This window comes from Dicentrarchus labrax, unplaced genomic scaffold (assembly GCF_905237075.1).
Source record: "Dicentrarchus labrax unplaced genomic scaffold, dlabrax2021, whole genome shotgun sequence".
Lineage (NCBI taxonomy): Eukaryota > Metazoa > Chordata > Actinopteri > Moronidae > Dicentrarchus > Dicentrarchus labrax.
The window spans coordinates 8534131-8556230 of NW_026136715.1; the positions used below are offsets into that span (position 1 = coordinate 8534131).

General features: G+C 39.2%; 2 protein-coding genes across 5 annotated transcripts; both read right to left on the reverse strand.

Annotated features, from left to right (window-relative positions):
- Positions 1 to 66: 66 nt before the first annotated feature.
- LOC127377331 (protein phosphatase 1 regulatory subunit 12B-like) lies at positions 67 to 14277 on the reverse strand. Of its 4 annotated transcripts, none has more exons than XM_051425112.1 (8): positions 13569 to 14275; positions 9250 to 9266; positions 8992 to 9121; positions 7554 to 7658; positions 7411 to 7461; positions 7192 to 7242; positions 5903 to 5970; positions 67 to 2718 (listed from the first exon to the last, which is right to left on the reverse strand). In XM_051425112.1, exons 1-7 carry the CDS (start codon positions 13668 to 13670, stop codon positions 5932 to 5934), a joined length of 495 nt encoding a protein of 164 aa, XP_051281072.1. In that variant the 5' UTR covers positions 13671 to 14275; the 3' UTR covers positions 67 to 2718; positions 5903 to 5931. The 4 variants fall into 4 exon arrangements, 3 of the variants coding, with proteins under 3 accessions (XP_051281072.1, XP_051281071.1, XP_051281070.1); XM_051425111.1 differs by having other exon boundaries at positions 5903 to 5973; XR_007887667.1 differs by lacking the exon at positions 5903 to 5970 and adding an exon at positions 3829 to 4091 and having other exon boundaries at positions 2621 to 2718; positions 13569 to 14277.
- Positions 14278 to 17329: 3052 nt separating this feature from the next.
- LOC127377241 (protein phosphatase 1 regulatory subunit 12A-like) lies at positions 17330 to 20820 on the reverse strand. Its single transcript, XM_051424962.1, has 6 exons — positions 20745 to 20820; positions 18779 to 18869; positions 18489 to 18689; positions 18255 to 18369; positions 17439 to 17569; positions 17330 to 17338 (listed from the first exon to the last, which is right to left on the reverse strand). Exons 1-6 carry the CDS (start codon positions 20762 to 20764, stop codon positions 17330 to 17332), a joined length of 567 nt encoding a protein of 188 aa, XP_051280922.1. The 5' UTR covers positions 20765 to 20820.
- Between the last annotated feature and the right edge of the window lie 1280 nt (positions 20821 to 22100).

Here is a 22100-nt window from a genome sequence, read left to right on the forward strand (position 1 = left end):
TCAGCTGGTTCCTAATAATCTCTCTGCCTCTGATGCATAATTTATTAATTTCACCCAGAGAAACACTTTCATTCCTCTACAGTTTATTAAGCAACGTGAGTAAACCGATGAGTGAATATTAAGCTATCATCAACACATTTCAAACATTTCAATACAATACACCGCATTTTCAATATATCTACAGCACAAATAGTTGACATGTACTGTATCTTCTTCGTAGTTTTGAGGAAATCAGTTTGCTAGCTGTGACACTGGTGTTGCGTCTTGTCGCCCTGGTTGAACTCCAAAACCCATCAAATTGTTAAAGGAATACATCAAACACTGGGAACGTCACCTAACCCATTAAGTGAAGAGAAGACAGATCCCAAAATCATTCATGTCTCCGGCACATCATTCAACACTTGTAGCAACTCTACAGCTGAAGGAATTAAAAATGTGAAGCTGAGTCTGACTGTTTTCATACATTAAATATAGTAAGATTCATATATAACATAGTTTTGAACTAGGCATGACTTTATCTACCTTCCCTCTTTATAGAATATAGTGAAGGTGATGACTAACCACTACAAGGCAGCCACCTCTTCAATGGTTTTAATTTTGTTTCTCATGTTAAGTAGACTAACTAGTTAATTTTTCAAATATTGAGTGGACCCGAAATATTGAATATTTTCAATGTATTGCACAACACAATAAAGTAGCACCAGTAAATATGGCCTACAAAATAACAAAAGTTGATAGGCTTCATAAAGTTAGGATTTATTGCAGGGGTGTAGTATTGGATTGTATTAGATGTATACCTAATACACTGGCAACTCAGAGTACTTAAGTAATTATTGATTTGACTTAAGTTATTGTGACAATAGTATAAGCACAACACAGTTAATTCAAAATGTATGCAATCTACCACATATAATGAAAAGTGCTAGCAACAGTTTACTCCTCAAACTTTGGATTGTGATTGATATTTAAGATCACAATATTGTTGACACTAAAATGTCAGCTGTGATTTTCCAGCGCGTCTACCAGTGGATGAGTTTGGCATTTGTATTTTTCATCACCTAACAGGAAGATGGCCAAGAGGTCAACCAAAATAATTGGTGTACTCCTTTGACAGAAAATGGAGTAAACAAAGTATAAAGGTTAAAACTAGGAAATGCATAAATAAATAAATATATATATATATCTATTATAAAACATTACATAGAACACTTTCTTTCACACACACACTCACACTGTCTTCTCTGTGTAGCCATTCTTCGGTTTTTAAGTCATTGGATGTAAAATCCTCTATGAAAGACAAAACCGAAAACGGAAGAATGGCTACTGAACCACACAAAGAGCTGATGCACAGAATCCGGCAAACACTAAATAACGTTATGTGCTGCTAGTGATGCCCAAGTGATCAAAGATCAGGACTGTCCACTCTATACAAAGTGCATATACCCAGTACTCTGCCTTTGAGGGCTAACATACGGCCCTCTTCAAACAACAAATACAGTGAGGATATTATCACATGTTAGGTAAACAAAATTCTCATTTTCATTTTTGAAACCAGTTGAAATGGTTAGCTGTTTGCTGATGCAATGCAATATATGTGAATATATCTCAAGGCCCTGATACTTGGACCATAGAAAATTGTCAAAAAGCATGGATGTTAAAAGTTTTGGATTGAAAGTTTACAGAACTTTGAGTTTTAAAATTCAAATTTAAGTGGTGTAAGCTGTGACCAACCTCAGAAAGCTGTCAAGGCAAACACCCAAAACATGCATCTTATTAAGATTTAATATCATTATCAGGTAGTACAAATTTCAAAATGATTTATTATCATATAAAAATGAATGAGAGAAGCTGGACATTTTCTCAATTTCAATACATTCTTAGTCTGGAGCAAACATCTAGTTGCCATTAGAAGAGCTGCACCTTACAGCAGCTTCTGTAAAGGCTTCAACTGTTATTGCTGATGCCTTGACAGATTTATATTAACTTCTAGTTTTAGCTTCAGGACCCAGATCACCTGTTTGTTGCTTGGTGGGGTTTTATTTTACCTGTACAGTCATATATTCTGTTTCAAATTATAAAGATTTTTATAATGCCAAACAAGCCTTTGGCATGGAAAAAATTATGCAATCGATGACATAAAGATTCAATGACAATGATATAATTTAGTGATGATGAATAATTGGCTTCTCTCTTCTTTCTTAAGTAAAACATTAAAATATTTCTGCAGTGCACAATGTAGCAACAAACGTGAGGTCTCAATGTAATGTGTGGGTATAATATTAGAAACAGTACCTTCATGCAAACCCCTGGATTTGTTTGAACCGGGCCTTAAAAGGTTATTCAAACAGTACAACTGGTCCCTATTTGGTTAGTGTAAAATACTATATATTACAAAATAATAATAACTAATCAAGTAGAAACAATTGTTGTAACTCCATCATCACATACATTGAAATCTGACTGAAACTTCTCAACACTTCTCTTTTGATCTTCACATCCCAACAGGAATTTATTTCTGCAAAGCAGCCAATTCACCATAATTCAGAGAGAAGCCACAACTTGCGACATCATGGGTAATTAATCTGCCATATCAGGGTTGGAGCGTCCAGAACAGAAGCTTCAGACATCTTTTCATTTGGACAGTTTGCTGATGACTCGAATGAGAGCCCCATTCTCGTCCTTTAGCCTCATGTTGTCTGACTTGAGCTCTGTTAAGATCTGGGACAACAGGAAGAAAGAAATTATATTAGAAAATTATAGCATCATCACAGTTAACTGAGTGAGGAATATGACAAATGGTTTGTGAATACTGTGAAGTTTAAAATTTAAAGCTTCGGGTGGTAATGACACAATTGACCAGTACTATCCACTGTAATGATAAAATGTCATCAATCACCACCAACAACAAACGGACTAAAAGTTGTCTTTCAGTAAAATTTGAGGCCCGGTAATGAGGACATGCTTTACGGTACTCGATCATGCAAGTGAGGAGTGACTTTGACAGTATGTTCTGCATGTGAGAAGTGAAAGAGAATGTAGTGAAAGTCAAAGAGAGAGAAACTGAGAGAGGGTCAATTTCCCAAATCTAGGTCATGTCTCTCATGAGGAGCAATGACTAAAAATAACCACCCTCTTTGCCAAAGTATTTCCCCTCTACTAGAGACAAACAATAACCCTCTGCTCTATTACCGAAAACTGGTGAATGAGCAAAGGCATTTGGCATCAATATGTTCATAACCTATGGCAAATCACATGTTTGGAGCCCCTTTTCTATTATGTTTTCTCTCTTTCTCTCCACAGTATACTGAAAAATGTTCACAAAACCAAACACATAGAGAAGCAAAATCTGTCACATGTATATGCTTGTGTCTCACCCAGTGGCACAGGACTTGTTCATTTTGAAGGCTAATGATCTCACACATTTCATTTCCTTTGGAAGATTGACTAGAATGGCTATTTCCTTGGCAAACAGCTTTATATTGATTACACAGCACATAACACAGGTCCCACATATATTTCACTGTTGCAAGATCAATAACCTCTAAGAATGTGCGTATTCATTATGGTGCAGATTGCTACTTTAGATGTTTAATTTAAAAGATAACCAAGAAAAACAACGACTCTCAATGCAGCGTTCATGTCATGTGAAGCCCCAAGCAACATGAATGTAGCTAAAAATAAACTTCAAAGGAGGCTTATGAGAAATGTTTTTGGGGGGAGGGGTCAGCAGGGTGGCCTTCAGATTGCCATAAAGGAGATTGGGTTAAAAGAGTGCAGAGGGAAATGCATTGCAGTGTGGGGGAAGTGAGCATCAGGAGGGTGCAGGACCTGCCTGAGAGGAACACAGCAGAGGACGAGGGGGCTGTAGAGGCACCAGAAGGAGAGAGGAGTGTAGAAGTTATGTGGCTGAGAAGGGGAGAGGAAGGGGAGAAAGGAGGACACATGATGTCAGTGGATCAGAGGTCCTCTGTCTCCGGCATGGAGGCCGTCTCAGAGAGGCGGGCGAGGACACGCAGCATGGCTCTATTCTCAGCCAGGAGACTCTCGTTCACCCTCCGCAAGCTCTGGACCTGAGCCAGAGCAGGGAAAGCCTGCACAGAGGAGGAGAGATATACAGAGAGGGGCAGACAGAGAAAGCATGCAGGGAGGCAGGCCATGTGCAAAGAGAAAAGACTCATATAGAGACCGTATACATATCCACTCATACAGGCATGCGCCCACACACCTACACAGACAGGAGCAAACAACAACAGATCTGAGGGACTTATCAGCAGAACTTATATAAGCAAATTACACAACAGGGAGATTTTGAGAAGAAAAAGGAAAAGCTGAAAATCAGGAAAAGGAAAATATGAAGCCAGTTCTGCTTGGGTTTGTACTCATCAAAACTGGGCTGTGGTGAAGAGCTAAAGTGTTATTATACGCATAGCTTTGCAAAGGAGAGGGAATTAAAATTCCTACAAATTCACATAACCTAAAACTACTATTTCACGCTTCGCATAAGAGCCTAGTCGGTTATAAGTTGAAGGAAAAGAAATGATTCATTTCCCTTTCCTCTTGGCCTGACTTTTTGAGGTAAACCTCAATGTGGTTCGACAGAAATGTCTGTGGTTTGACGCGATTGCTAAGGGTAAACCACAGAACACACACACATAAACACACACACACACACACACACACACACACACACACACACACACACACACACACACACATACACACACACACAGGGCACTTGTAATGTTTCAGGCTACCCAAACACAAGTTTGTAGACCTGAATATGGCCACGAATGAGGTTTAAGAAGGGCTTCCAGCTGCTTCTTACAATACCAAAACACATTTATTAAAGCAATTTGAAGCTAGCCTGTGTTTGGGACCTAACCGTTCATGCATATAATGTTCTCTTGGTATTAGAATAAAACAGTTCACTTTCTGGAGAGGTGCCCTTGGCAAGAGGGAATAGAAGAGCAGAGTGAGGCAAGAAAGCATAATGACTGGTATCCTTTATTACAATCTCTTAATATTGAGCTCTTTGATATTAAATTAGATCTGACCACACTCTGAAGTCTTGCAGATAATTTTACACAGTTACAATTAATTATGTTTCAGATGATGTCAAGAATAATTCAGCCTTTCTGTAAGAAATATTAAACCCTGAAAAGTAATCTGACACTAACACATCGACACTATTTCGAAAGGGAAAACAAGGACACAGTTTTACTGATGTGAAACACCTGAAACCAGAACCAGTCGATTACAGATCTGCACTGTCAGCAGGTTCAGACCTGACGAGGTAGTTCCAGTCCAACCTTCACCCATCAATTGCAGTTGAAGCCGGGCTTGTATGCAGCATCTTTAGGCAGGAAGTGTAATAGTTTTTGCACATTTTGATGCTTTTTCACCTTGCAGAGTGTCACAACTGCAGGTTTTCAATAGCTATTCACACAAAACAGCAGCAGCAGTTGTAACACTCACAGTTTTGTAGGTGTTAAAATTACAGCAGCTGTTACTTTGTTTGCCTGTGGAAAACAACACTGACATTTCCGCATCTGCGCGATCGTGAGTGCGCTATCTTTCCTTTCCAGTAGGTGGTGTAGGTTGTCACTAATCTGACAATGACTGGGACAGCTCTGCCTTGTGGTGAATCTGTAACTCGCTAAATGTGAACAAGTGACTTTGTGAGTGGGTGACAAGCCAGCTTTCTGGCGTGCTTTTCATTTAAGGAAAGTAAAAAAAAAAGGATGTGTGCCTGTAGCATTTACAGTCTCAAGTACTTAGAGCTTATGATGTGATGTACATGGGTGTCCACACGTGTAAACATGCCCGGATCTCTGACAGAACAGAATCATGTGAGGTGACAGGCAGGTGTCAATCACTCTTCTGCGTCATAGCGACCACTCACCATCCCCCATCCCCTGAGACAGCCTGCTCTCAGGGCTGGTACCCACAGCGGAACCGCAGTGGGGCATCCTGCTGAGGGAACCACGACAACATGGGGATGAAACATCTGCTGGTGGCTTGTGGCCTATTTATGTCCTCGACACTGTCTGCATGTCATATTTTCTCTGACCAGAACTATGATTTTATTTTTCTTGAGGAATATATGACATAAGTATATAAGTTTCCATCCAAATGTAGTGCAAACCTTAACAGAAAACCTACAAAAGAAATGCAAATTAGTGCACGTTTCCAACTGGTACTGTTATGCTATTATTAGGAGGTTTCTCGGGGACACTAATTTTCCAGTCAGGTGCATTTAAACCATTGCAGAAGACAACAAGATGACCTAATTGTGACTGTAAAAGCACCAGTCAAACCTCAAAGGGTTAAAAACACACTATGTTTGTTTCATGTATTAATTTGAGGAAGGTCACAGTTTCGTCATCGCTCCACACAAATCAGATTTTTTTAATCTATTTTAGGCTCTTCAGTCGAGGTTTCAGTCACATGCTTCATGTACGTCATGGTTTATTTGTCTGTTTCCATTGCACTTGGTTGCAATTTGCTTTTTTAATACGCCAACTCTTGCAAAATGAAAATAAAAACAAGTGGTTGGAAGCCCACTTAATATAGCTGTAATTTGCACTAACAATCAAATTATAACCTCATTGTGCAATTTGTCACTGCTTGCACAAACTACACACATACTGTGCAGACCACATCTACTCAGGCCTGAAATCTCTCTGCTGCTGCTCTGCCTTGTGTTTCTTTGTGAAGCAGAATACACACAGTGCAGTGCAGGAATGTCTCACAAAAGCAGGTCTTTTGCTCTTGGACGGGGTTTGGTATTCAGCTGGAACTAGGTCACAATGTTCACCCCAACAGTGGGATAAGTGGAGCAGGGGAGCAGCAGCACAGGCTCCTCCTCAGCCTGGCAGGAAGTGGCCCAGCACAACACTGTGGGTAATGAGCCTGAAGCATTAACCTTCCCTCTCCTTGACTCCAAACCCACCTGGCTAACCAAAACCCTGCAGTGTGCTATGTGTGTGTTTTGCTCTGTAAAAACACTTTAGGCGTGCTTGATTTAGCATAGGTGAATGAGGCTTGGCTGGAGGTGTGTATCTAAGTACTGTTAGTGTTGGGGGGGGGGCACACCTCACTGAGATAAATGATGTGCAACTTGTATCAGACATAAAATATGCCATTTAAACCCAGGGTGAGTCTGCAGAACATATTTTTGCATGCACTGACCTTTAACTCATCCTCCATGTTTGACACTCTTTTCTCTAGAGCTTGTTTTTCCTGTAAATAAAAAAGAAACAACTAAACAAAAATGTGTGAGGAGCCAGTAGACTATAATTTGCAGTACTTATGAAAATTACAGGGGAACAGACTAAGAACAGATTTTGCAGAAGAGTGTGATCAAATAAAATACCAAAATGCCAAAAAGTTGGTTTTTTTTACACTTACCCTTTTCTCTGAATCAAGTACTGAAGATCTCTCTGATATTCTGTCCTGCCTCTAAAAGATAGAATTGTGCTGTTATTGTATTTGGAAAAATATCGAAAGACTATATATAGGACAGGACGTTATCATCTTTCAGTTTTTAGTACCTGAGTGACTTTCTCCAGCTGGGAACGTATTTTGACCAGTTCTTGTTTGCTGTCCTGCAACCTGGACTTGAGCCTCTCATTCTCATGCAAAGCTTCTGCATACATCTGAAAATGAACAGAAAAGGCTTTATTTCAGAGATTCTTCTAACGCATAAAGTCCTTTTTTTATTAATCAAAATTGTATTGATTTTTTAAGATGGGGGGGAAAATGCATGTAAGCAGTAGCAAGTGTCAGGTATTAAATAAACAAAAAGGACCTTATGTAATAAACAGTAGGTCTTTAAAAATGTTTAAAATGTTTTCATGAACAGATACATTGTCTATCTATATAGATAAAATAATTAAAGCCAAAGCCCAACATACAGTTTTAACATTCTTGTTTTTATGACAGAGTTTTATTGGATATTATATCGATGTTACCATGGTCTGCAAGGTAAATGACTGTTTTTGTCTATGGAGTCTGGTGGCGAGTGATTTCTGGTCTGGCAAATGGCTGTTTCTGGTTAAACAAAAGGTCTATTTCTGTAGGGATCCTTTCCGTAATGTTGTCAATGGAAAAAAAACAAGCACCTTTAATGGACATACTTTGACAGGCACATTTGTCCCAGATTAGCGACGCTTCAGCCAATGCAGCCCATTTTATGAATATATTCACATCTAACTTGGTGAATGAAGGGTTTATTATTCGACCAAACCAGCATTGGTGATTGTTGGAAAGATTGTGAAAGACTAACAATGACAGTTTTGGTGAGTATTTTGTTTCTGTCCAGTTTGAATTGTGTTTTACGATTATCTGCGAGGTAAAATGAATGCAGTCTGGTAGCCATAGAGCTCAGTTGTTTTATTGTTTTGACAAGATGCTGTGCTCTAGTGTGACATTTTGTAGCAGTGTATTTGTACATAACCTTTCAGCTAGATTGGTTATTTTATATCTATATATACAATCGATTTGTGATTTCATAATTACATCAATATTTATTGATATAATGAATAAATCAATGTAATATCAAAAACATTATCCAGAACCAGCTGATGCTGCTGATGTACATGCAAGAGACCAGTGTCAAATCCTTTATATAGCATTTCTAATGTTGATACACTTATTATATATTACCATATGGCTATGTGTGTTTCTTTTCTTTCAGTTTAATATGTACTTCATATATTACATATATTACCTATATTACACATTAGATGCTATTTTAGTCATATATAGATGTTACATGTGTGAATACTTCAGTTTATTAACAAATATTTCAAGAATTAAGATTTTAATACTGTGAGTTATCTAAATCTAATTAAATCTCCATCTGTTTGCCCTTGTTGGAATGGTATAAAAATAGATCTGCATGGTGATCCAACAGGTCGGGACCCCAGCTGTCTGCACCACATGAATCATGCAAGAGGGATTGTGCTTGTTTAAACTGAGAGTTACTACCTTCTTATAGTCTTTGGTAGTGGAGTCTTGCTCCTGTCTATTCAGAGCGGCCAGCCTCGTCTCCCTCCGTGTGTAAGAGCTGGTGCGGCCCAATGGTTTGTCTGTTGCATTCTCCCCACTGGAGTCATATCTAAAGCAACACATTCAGCACACAATGCTGCTTTATTTAGGGTGTTTATTTTTTATTTTTTATTTTTGTCAGGAAATACAGTTCAGTTCAGTTTGTATTGGAGATTAAAAACAATGCTAAATCCTTACCTTGACAATCTGTCATGCTGAAAAACAAAGAATAAACCATGTTAGTCTGATCACTCTGCACCACAGCATGGGAACAACACAGTGTAAAAAATGTTCTGTCGTGGTTATATCCAGATTTATTTGTTTGATAAGCCCAAACAGAGGCTTGGCAGTGAAATATATTCCATTTTGAGACTACAGAGAACACAAACTTCCAAGTGAATTATCACAGTGAGTTCAGAGGCCTAAAGTCCCAGAGGAAAGAAGGGCATGCTGAAGTGAGATATAATTCACCCCAACACTGCAGCGACAGGGTTCACCCAGGTCAAACCTCGCTGGTGAGCCCGGTTAATCTTTTAGAACAGGCGGCTGCCACGCAAATGCCTACAGTATAAAGATGACATCATGACATCAGTAGCTAAGTATCTCCTGTGTGACGGGTCGACGTCTGACCTCAGTCAACAGACTGATAGCAGACTGTCCTGGCAGGTTTTTGCTAGTCCAGTGTACATGGCTGCCAAGTTGCCTGTTGTGATCACATACTGAATTTGTTTTCCAGTCCAGGTATTGTGTTACATTCAGAGGAGCTGTATGTGTATTTTTTCTCTTACTGGATTTCACTCAGGTCTCATTATATTACCTCAAAGATGTGCAGATAATTAATTATCACAGAATCTGTAGGTGTAGTTTATGTGTCTACTGCCTCCCTAGGTTGTGTGTGCAGAATCTCCAACATCAAATTTTATGCCTAGCCAGGCCCGTTTGTGCACCGAACAAAACTGAACAAATAGATAACTCACTGCCATCAGCTGCTAAATGTGGCACATGAGAGGATGATAACTGGAAGTGTTTACTATCAGTCAGAGACTGGAAAAGAGAGACGGAGCAGGAGGGAGAGTATGACGTAAAAGAGGCCAGACTGATGCATGATGTCTTTGCAATATCTGATGCAGTCTCGTAAACTTTACTCCTAAACACAAAGATTTGGAGTTGCTCTCTTGCCAGGGAAAAAGGGCTTTAAACACCTGTTTGGACACGCTTTGCACTAAACGTCTTGTGCGGTGGTCCAAGCTGTTTGAGACAAGAAGCAGATGTACAGTAGACTGGCATTAACAGCATTATGTCAATTTATGTCCAAAGAAACCGAGTTCACAGTTGTTCAAATCTGCACTCACAATTGGCGAGTTGGGGGATATTTCATGCAGCGTCAAAGGAGCTATTCCTCTGCAAGTGTTTACATAACTAAGCCAGCGCTGCCTGTCCTTATGTGGTCATGTGCTTAAGCAGAGCCATCCAGGAAAAAACAGACCTCTATGACCTCAGATGAAAAAGGGCCAAGGATGGAGCCAAGAGGAGCTCTAACTCACTCCAGTCTCTTTGTGCAATGGTGAGGAGATTCCACGATCAGATTTGGTGTTCATTCATTAATCAACAGGGATGATTGGCCCCCTGGTTTTATGAATAAATTATCTTGATGTCTGCTTTTGGGCATATGAACTGTAACACAGCCCTTCACCAAATTCTTTCAAGATTAGAAGTTCCTGCATGCAAACCTATTTCACACTAAAGGATTAGCAAATTGGTGAAATTAGTTTTTTAAAAACTTAATTCCAGTGAAATCTTAAGTGAGTCTGGTGGGATTTATAGGACAGGAAACAGTAATACACGCTCTTACATGTATGTCTGTATCCAAATTGAACCAAAGCCAGAAACTGAATCACAGTTGCAATTCTACTTCTGATAGCAGCTGCACCAATGTGATTCCCTTGTTAGGAAAAAATAGAGAAGTCAGAAGTGGCAGATGTAACTCGGCAAACTATGTGAGGCAGAGCAGATGCAGGAGGAGACGATCAACTAGGGGGAAGAGAAAAACAACAGGATGTCGAACTGATGGGAACAGCCTCCAAACGGGTGCATGCTTGAACCACGGGCGCTATGTAAACACAACTGCTTCCAGTTTTATGGTTTGCCAGTACCAACATCATACACACCAGGAGGGGTGCTGCATGAGCTCACTGCTACAGTGTATAAATGATAATGTAAACAGCAGTTTGCAAGAGCCAATGAAATCATCATCAAGAGACTCTTCACCTTCTCTCACTCTCCTCTTTCACTACTTCCCCTTCGTTCTGTCACAGCATCACTCCTTCAGAGCTGACTGGATTTTGTAGTAGGAAAATCTGAGCTACACACACACACACACTCTCTCTCTCTCTCTCTCTCTCTCTCTTCTCTCTCTCTCTCTCTCTCTCTCTCTCTCTCTCTCTCTCTCCAGCCCCTCCACTGGAACTGACACGGCACACAAAACCATAAAAGACGTTTCTTCCACATTCACTCACCTTTTCTCACTCCTCCTTGTCTATTAACTCTTTACGCTACATCTGAGCCTTTTGTGGCCACTGACAGCATCTTCCTCTTTTGTCTTTTTCAATACCACTGAACTGCCTCACATTGAACGGTTGGAGAAGTATTACAACGTAGGGGTCAGGACCCCTTTAAAAGGGTCACAAGATAAATCCGACTAGCTGTGAGATGATTAATGTGATGTGTGAACCTGGATTCTGCCACAAAAATTTATATATACAGTATATTTTAAATGATTCTTTAAACTTTGCTTTTTTTTAATGAAATATTGGATAAATTTACCTCCGTGGCCTTTCCAATTGTATATTTAAAGAAACCGTCTTAGAAGTTTAGAGGTAAAACATATATTCAGTGAAAGTGCCATAACTCATAGACATCTGAACTCATAAAGGCTGTTTTTTGGGGAAAAAGTCTCAAGCCAAAATGGTTGGTTTAATCTAATGTGTTATGCTTATCAGATATTTCCTTTAATGTAGAAAAAAATTGTGAAAACTAAGTAGAAGCTATAGCAGTGAAAAAAGTAAAATATTTCCTTCAGAAATGTAGTAAATATACTCAGTTACACAGTTCTCCACCACTCTGAACATCTGCCAAATGATCAGTGTCATCCAATGATGCAAATGTGTTCCTGTTTATACTCCTTCCTGTTGCTCACAGCTGTAACACACATTGTATTTTACTAAAAGGTACCAGTTTCACATCAAACAATTGCAGCAAGAGCTAAAAATACTGCATCAATCTGATTCCATCCCCTTTTACGTTACATTTTCTCTCTCATGAAAACTCAACCCAATTCAGATTGAGCTGACATCATAGAAAATAAACGACTTTCACCATGGATCTTGTCGGAGACACTGACAGAAAAGACAGCATCCACTGGTAGCATTTGTTGCTACAAACTGAGCTAGAATGAAAACATGTCTCTAAATTGACAGAATCACGTTGCCTCTTATATCTACATTTCTTCCTGTCCCTTTAAATGTGGCTGTCACAAAGAGTACAGTTCAGTCTGGTGCTCTGACATAAACACAACAGCCAAAACAACACCCATGAGAATAAGCCACTTAGACAGAAAAAAGAAATAACAGGAAATTACAGAAGGAATGTTTCAATCCAAAAGTCTTTTCCAGAAAGTGTGGTCAGACTCTCATTGCTTCAGAGCAAATACTCGCCTCTCATTCACAGGGTCATCAAATAAGCTCAGCTGATGAGTGCTTCACAAGTTATTTAATTTTAATAAACTCATTTAGTAAATCAAAAGTGGCTGATTAATCATGTAAATTACACATAATCATGTTGAAATTAGGAAATAACTCTCTTCCTGTTTATGAAATGATAGATTATTTGCCTGTTTAACTGAACTCCCTCACTCACAATGGCACATGTAAAAACACATAAATACTTTGGCTTTAACTAACAGTCAATTCATCTGCCAGTTATTATCTTGAATAATTGTTTTGATTTAAAAATGTTATTAAATTCTGAGAATACACTTTCATATAATTTTCAAATCCAAGGTGATGTCTCTAAATTCTTTGTTTTAAAGATATTCAGTGTACTATCTTATATGACAAAGAAAGGTAGTCATTCTTCACATTTGAGAGGCTGAAATCACAGAATATTTGGTAGTTTTCGCTTTTTATTAAAACGATTAATGAATTATAGAAATTGCTGCCAATTAATTTTCTGACCAACCAACTAACCAATTAATTGTTTTAGTCTGAATCCAGAAAAATATCTATCAATAATAACCCGGCAAGAAACAAGAAATTGGGTGCTTTCTTTAAGTTTCTGGACAATACAAAGTCACTTGACAGCGAATAAATAAACTAAGCTTCACTAACAGCTTCATGAAAATAAATTACACATACACAAATATGACATTAGACACGTCTATACTGTTAAAATGGTGGTGAAATCATAAAGTTTAAAATCTAAAAGTTGTATTTCTCCAAAAGAAAAGTGTCTGGTCTTACTCTGTAGTTTTTGTCTGTAGGGGATGGAGAGGATGGCGGTGAATCTGTCAGTGACTTCCTGGTGCGAGTCAGGTCCTTGGTGCGTGGGTAGTAGGATGACATCTCCTTCCTCTACCCTGGACAGGCAGGTCAACTTCTACTGTAACATTCACTGAAGCCACCAGCAGATAACAGCTGTACAGACGCACAGATTCCCTCAAGCAACAGTGACGCAGCTGCCCATTACTGCAATCCTGGGGAATCCTCAGCAACAACAGGTGTGTGTATGTTGTGTGTGTGTGTGTGTGTGTGTGGGTGGGTGTAGGTGTGTGTGTGTGTGTGTGTGTGTGCGTCTCAGTCCAGCTTCACAGTCCCGTGAGCTAGAGAAAGCTGCAGCTAAGTTTGGAAGGATTTTAAAAGTGTGGTCACGCCTTCTTCAAAGCTCAGACAGTGAAGAAATTATCAGATAAAAATGCAACAGAACAACAACACTAAATAACTAAGAAATAACTCTTTAACTAGTAAAGCGAGCAAATTATCATCCCTTGTCTCCGCTCTGTTGACACTGAGGTATTTGATGAAATGTGAAAAAGTCCAAAAGGAAGCAGCCAAGAGAGAAAAGTTTGTTCCCAATGCTGTCTCTTCCTATGTTTCCCAAAGTTATACACACACTCTCTCTCTCTCCATCTACCTCCCTCCCTTGCTTTCTCTCTCTCCTTCTCCTTTCACTGCTTGGTCGCCCTCCCAGTCCCTCCAACCCCTCTACCTCCACCCACCCGGCTTCTCCCTGCTGTCTTCAGCTTTGGCAGCCTGCCAGAGGCTCTGCTATGGCAGGACTCGGCACCGAGGGCTAAAATTGTCCACTGATGTGGACTGGGATATGGGGAGGTGGAGCACAAAGCTAGAGTCGGAGGGGGGGCTGCTGCAGTTTGTGTCCTGGAAGGTCAACACACAGTATTACCTGAGGAGCCATCAACAACAGTGAGGTGTCAAGTAACTCTGTACACCCTACAGTGTGATGGAGAGGAGAGGCTGTAAGTAAAAGTGGTACAAAGTGATCACATGCAGCCACGTTTCCTCTTACCAAATGATGTTTAATTTATTATCACATTTTGATTTTGGCCTACAGCTCTGGTAATTTGGCTCATCCTGTGGCCTAATAAGGTTGGTTGGTTTCTTCAAAGTCACCTTCTAATTAAAGGATGCTTATTTGCTTTCTTACCAAAAGTTAGATGAGGAGATCGATACCACTCTCATGTCTGAAACAATAAATACTGTATGAAGCTACCATACAGCAGCCTGTTAGCTTAGCTTAGCTTAGCACAAAAACTGGAAATGGGGAAACAGCTAGTTATGTGTGAAGGTAACAAAATCTTGCCTGTTAGATTTATCTTTTCTGTTGAATTTGTACAAAAACCAAAGTGTAAAAACACAAAGTTGTGGTTTACGGGTGGATTTCACTGCAGCCCGCCAAGAAATAACGTGGCAAGTAAACCCTGTAAAACTGCAACTTTTTGTTTTTACAGTTTGGTTTTTGCACAAATTAAAAAATCCGATATACCATTTTAATTAGTGAGCTGTAGACGTTCTGGTAGGCAGATTTTGTTATCTCTGGAATGAATCAGGCTAGCTCTTTCCCCTAGGTTCCTATCTTTATGCTAAGCTAAGCTAATCGGCGGCAGACTGTCACTTCACATTTACCTTACAGACATGAGAGAGTGGTATCAAACTCTCGGTAAGAAAACAAATAAACGTATTTCCCAAAATGTCAAACTGTTCCTTTAAACAACCCCCCTTACTTTTTATCCCACAGTCTGCACAAGGCGATCTTCCTTTTATAGTGAGGTTTGCAGCGCCTTGCTGTTCCCTCATCCTTGCTCAGGGCAAATAGATAGAAGGAAAGATAGGAGTAACACAGAATTACACAAAAACACAGAAGGGGGGAAAATAGAAAAACTAAACCAATATGAAAGAGAAAGCAAAATAAATGAAAAAGACTTCTAGATTATTTACCAAAAAGACTGTGGTGACATGATGTGGCTCTCAGTTTAGTGGTAATGAACAATCCACACACAACACATTAACATAGAGACACTACTTTATCCCCAAGTACGCTTACTTGCCTCGTAAGCTCTTCATAGCTCTGTTCATAGTTTTGGTTCCTGAACTATTCTGTATTGTATCAGTGATACACTGTGTGGCATTTTGTGGCAGATGATGACCCATGTAAGTTCAAAAAACTGAAATGGGCTATAATAAACATCTGGTATATACAGTATACAGAGAATGTGACTTGGTGGCAGTGAACTACACTGGCGTTGTTGTTGGGGAGTTTTATTAAGAGTCAATCCCAACTGGAGTCCCCCTAGTCTGATCCTCACTCTTAGTTTCAGGACTTTCCATATGGGATATTATTCTCATGCATTTCATGAATACAGAAAATGAGCAACAGAAGCTGCTACCAGAGTTGAGTACTTGATTTTTGGAGTTAATGAGGAAGAGCAGGACGCCCTACTAGCAGGATCTAATTACTGATATCCCATCCAATATAACGTGGTACTGTCGCAGACAAACTGTCTGCAAAGGTAGTCTTGCTTGCTCTGTCTCTGTTTATTCCTTCTATCATAATTGCCACCAGCATCAACAATGCTACACCAAGTAGTAAATTCTCTAGCTGACTTGCTCTACACCTGTCTTTCTCTCTGTTGCTGAAAATCAATGTGGAAAATCTGCTCAGATCATCATGGAGTCATGCAGAGGTCGGCTCTGGTGATGAGCTGCCTGTCATGCTTCTGATGAAACCTCACTGCTCGGTATGATTATCACAGACAGATATAGTCCTCTCAGTAACGCTAAGAGACTCTCGTGTTACTAACAGATCACTGTTTTAGATTCCACCATGGCTGTGGCACAGCTGAACCCTGGAGTCAGTTCACAGGAAACGACTTTCAGTTCATACTATATAATCTTGTAAAAGTCACTCTTCGCTACCTTATCGCCTCTGTGTCTCCTCTCCTTCCTGTTCACTGTGATATCTATTTTTATCTTCTTTTTAGAAACACAAAGAAATAGAATATCCTCTATGGAATTGCTAGGCTGCACCCAGTAGGAGTGACAGGTTCAGGGTTCTTCACATGCAGTGCACAGGTGGAGAGAGCACAGTATCAGTTTAGAGGGGAAAGAGAAGAGAAAGTAAATCCCTCTGAATCCAGGGCTAAGACTAAGCAGAGAGCGTCTCAGTTTTGCCCAATATGGTATGGAATGCTGAGACACCTCAGCCATGTGATGTGAAGAAGCAAAGCGACTTAGAGGGAGGGTTGGTGGGGGGGTTGGTCTTCCTGGACTGTCTTTCTATGAGACATTAACCAGCACTTCTACTTAAAATAATCTGTAAACCCATGGTTCATGTCTATGATTGCAGTACATCTCAAAATATTGCGTCAGAGATCAGAGCTTTGCCTTTGAAGCATACTTAGCTTCTGGGGTGAGGGAGAAACAGGACGTGGATGTGAAACAATGGCGCTAATGAATATTTAACAATAAAATGATTGTGGCATAAGATTCTCAGCTGTGAGGTATTTAATATTGGGATGCCTTCGTCACAAATAGAGATCATTTTTACTTTGTTGACGATAACCAAAGTATGTCATGAGCACACTTAAATTTAGAAACATATTCTCAAAGGATCTCAATGTATTCGAGCGTAGTTTGTATCAAGTGAACTGTAAATACTCAGTTCTTTAGGCATGAAAAGATAAAATATCAAAGTCTTTTGGCTCCATCTAGTGGCCCTATGGGAAAACAACAGGAAATAGATTGCCACCAAGCAGAGTGGCTGAAATCATCTTTTTTTTATGTGACTGTTAAAAGAGCACAGTAGTTTCCACGTACCTCCGCAGTGTTGAAGTCTGAACCTTCGACATCGTAGCAGTGTCGTCTCTGTTGCTGCTTTGTAGCTAAGCTGAGCTGTGCTGCATCTTCAACAGGGTTCTGATTTTCATCTCTCCACCATCTCTCACCAGCTGCACATATAAAGTAAGTGTATCTATTCATCACTGCTGAAAATGTTCAGTGACACAAACGCTTATTGACAAATGTATCTCTAATGTTCTGTTTGGGTACTGGAGACCATCTTTCTTATAGCTCAAAAGACATATTTAGCTTTCGGTAGTTTTATCCCCCTGATATTAAGGACTTAACCTAATATTATGAACACTGCATAGAAACCTAATGAACTGATGATATGATTAATTATTTGCATTATTTTTATTAGGCTTTTGATCTATAATTGGCAAAGATACCTCTCCCAAGTTATAAATATAGTAACATATATATGTATATAGTTATCAGGATTTCTGAGTTTTATCATAGTTTGCCATATAACTGAGCTCAAACATAAGTAATGTCACTGCCCTACATAGTTATATAACATACTCTACATTTCTTTGTCTGTGAATGACATTTTGGCAAATCCTGTATACACAAAGCTCATTTAACCTATAAAACATGAATTATGGACATTTCTGTAATTGGTCAATTTGATAATACGTACAAACCCATTTTACCACTATAATATCTCTCTACATATTGGGTTTTAATTAGTTCAGATATATAAATATTATGAGGTAGCAGTACGGTGTGGAACCCCAAACAGTAAATCCAGTGTCAATAAAACACACACGCACAAACCATTAATGCTTTTCTGACCTCTGAATGAGTTGTTGCAGTAAGTCAGACCACAGGATCCAGCAACAGACGAATATGAAAGGTTTGGTATTGAAGACTCAGTGAGGGTTTCTAACCTGGGTTCAATGTTCCCCTGCTGTACATGCGTAAGAGAAAAATGAAGAACTTGATGATGAATAAACAACCTCCAAACTTACAAACCAACCATTTCAGTAGCAGGAAGAGTGATTTTCTGCATTAATTTCTCTTGCTAACCTCGTCCATTTTACTCCATTTTGGACTTATCTCTGTTGTTTCCGTGGACTCTGTCAGGCCGATTATTACTCTCCTGTCATCTGTCAAGCCTTTCCTCAGACAGGACCTTTCATCCAGAGTGTCTCCTTCCTCCATCTGTCTGTCTTGAGGAGCCAGACTAATGGTCTTCTGAGCCTCTTTCAGGTCTGTCAGAGTCACACCCTGCAGGACATACAACCTAATATCCGTCAAGAGTCAAACAAAATCCCATAAAACCTAAACTTCTGTAAATAATTTGTTCTCTACAATACCTGTGTTGACCTGCGGGTCTGTCTGGCATGACGAGACTTTGCTTTCCTCTGAGACTCCGCTTCTTCATCCCTCACTGGGGTCAGATACAACCTGAGTCAGTGGAAAAAACAGTAAGATTTTAAGTAATAAGGCTTCAACAGGGAACCATGACAGAAATGCACACAGAGGGTAAATACAGCAGAGAGAAACATATATATATTATATATTATAATGTTATCAATCTTTAATAGAATGGGGAGATTTTAGGTAACAAACTATATTAATTGGATGCAAATAATATAGGTTAATACTATGTATTGTGTAAATTATTATTTATTACTATTTCTAAAAGGTGTCAGTGTTAAACCTTAACAGTCAGACTCACTTTTCAACATTTTGTGTTTTGACTTTTAGACATACAGAAAGAACTTTAATGTTACTTGTTACTGTACAATTATGTATTAATATGATATCCATCTTTTTTGTTACATATAACAACAAATACAAAACTGCTGTCATTATAATTTCAAAGGGGAACTTCAATACATTTTAAAAAGCATAAAAAGGTTTGGGCTGAGTGATACATGATATATTTTCAGTGTGGACATTATGGCTGCAGCAAACTGTTAAGGGGGCCCTGGGCAAACATTTGTTGTTGGGGCCCAAATGATCCCAAATTCTCAAATACCAGACCAACTACTCCAGTACTGCAATAATAACACCTGGCTCTAGGTTTTATGTGTGTTTTACACAACATTATGAAGAAATATGCACCATGGAAGCACAATATGAACTGAAATAATAAGGCCACTAAGTAATAATGGAGGGCCCATTTTAATTTATACTGTAATTATATATATCCCTTTCTGCCAGTCTCCCACTGTGCCTATTTGCTAATCCAGTCTTGGTGGATATTTGCACATTAATAAAAATTAAATGATTTAATGAAACATAAAAGACTTGAAACAGACTTATGTTTGCTAAATGTATATAATAAAAAAATGCACATGTTTCTAATAATAAATGCAAGAAATCAATCTTCCTGCTGTGTGTCTTTAATTGTGGCTTCATGCTGCCTCAGCAGCATCCCACTGATTTACACCTACTTACTCTGATTTTACACGTACACATCATTTTCCCCTATACACCACCCAACATCTAATTTTAACAGGAAATACATCAAATTAAGGAAAAAAGATACTCTGAAAATGCGTTTTCGTTGTGACTTTAAGACATGAGCACGATTTCTCCCAGTGGCCTAACAGATACACAGAAAGAGCTGAGCAAGCATCAGCGGAGAGGCTCATGTTTTACCCAGAGAGGTGCCTGCCTGCCCCTCCTCTGCTTAGCTTTTACTGGTATTGATCTCTCAGTTGTGAAGTCACCCTGAAGCCTGACTGAGAGTTATCGGGCTGGTCAGCAGCACTCTCTACTGTATAATGTATAAAACACAAGATATGGACTCCATGACCACGCACAGTTCTATAGGTTGATACCAATAATGACACAGTAAAAGGATAAACCACAAAACAAGACAGCGTCATCACAACTGCTGATGCTTACAAAGATTATTTATCTGCATAACAATTATAATCAGGAGTAAAGTTATCCACCCACTCTGCAATCTGTAACGCATACACAGCAAAATTGTCCTCCTTTAAGCCACATAATAAAAAATAATTTAATAAGCTAAAAAATAGTTGCTAAGAATAATATCCTTAAGCCAATAATTACTAATGTACATAAAAAAGGCAAACAAGTAGATCAAAGAGAGGAATTCCTTATCAGTCCCCAAAGCAACAAACTACAGGCTCACATTACATCAGTTCAAAGAGGCCTATACAACACCTGTACAGAGCATAGTTGCTCTACATCAAGATGACAATCATGAGGGCTAGGAGCTTTGCCAAAACCGTGGCTTGTCAGGCTAAATAAATTCTGAATCCCGGAATAAAACAGCATGACTCAGTCTTTCCTGAAACGTACCTGGGAGCAAATGCTTGCATGGTGCCTGTGGAAGGTCAGAGACTGAGGCACTGAGACACTGCAGTAGTGATGAGTGGGAGAGGCTGGACAAAATGACTCTGTAACAGGCTAGAGTGCAGAAAGAGAGAGGGGGGGGGAAGGAGAGGAGAGAGAGAGAGAGAGAGAGAGAGAGAGAGAGAGAGAGAGAGAGAGAGAGAGAGAGAGAGACTTCCGGCCTATCTGGAAGATGCACACACAATCAATTTAGATTTTCTGTCTACCAAGATCTGATGCAAGCAATTCAGTTGAAAATGTGTGCAGAAAACACATTTCTGGACTCTGGTAATAGTAACTCATGTGTGTTGCAGTCTGACTCTGCTATATATACACACATTATGTTTGGGAGGGTTACCTGCCTTACCTGCCCATGTGGGTGTAGCTTTCAGAAACTTAGAGAAGACTGCTCTTCTGGGAGTAACACTCTCTCTCTCAGCCTGGCCTACAGCACAGGCCCTCAGCCCTTCTCTTTGTTTGGTTTGTTGCATTACACCACATTTCACTCAACCACACACCTCTAACATTACTGATATGACTGATATCTTGACACATCTCACCATTTAGTTGATATGTTTGGATTTGGAGTTAAATAAATTACTTTTTGACTGGTATATCTGGGTGTGGCCTTCCTTTTTGTTGCCAACCTCGAGCCAGTTACTAACAATTTGATGACATATTTCTATCTTCTCTGCAGAGTGCAGAGGAGGCACCGACTTATTCAGTCACAACAAAAATTTAAAGGACCAGTGTGTAGGATTTATTACCATCTAAAAACGCAAGAGACACCATCTACATCCAGTGTTTGGTTTGTGCGCTCTGGGCTACTGTAGAAACATGGTGGAATCTATGGAAGGCTAGCCGCGGCATCTGTAGATTAAAATGCCTCATTTTAAGGAAACAAAAACTACATTCAGGTCAATATACACTAATGGAAACATAGTTATGCATATTATATTTAATTTCTGCTTCTGCACACTGGACCTTTAAGTTAGGTCGAGCTAAGGAATTGTGTAACGTCTCCAATCTCACTTTAAGAGTTTTTTGGGTGATATTTAGGTTGTTCAAGCTGAATATAGTACATTGTTTTGATAAAACCTGAGTGCATTATTAGTTTTCACAACTGCAAAATAGTACAAATTCAGCTAAATGTATATTACAGTGCTTGAAAGATTGTTTCCTCCCACATACAAGATGCACATTGAACATGCTACAATGCACAGATAACCACAAATGTCTGGCTGTTTTTCCATCACAACTTAAGGATAAGATTTAAAAATATATATATATATATAACAGTTTCCTGTGCTTCTTTACTTACTG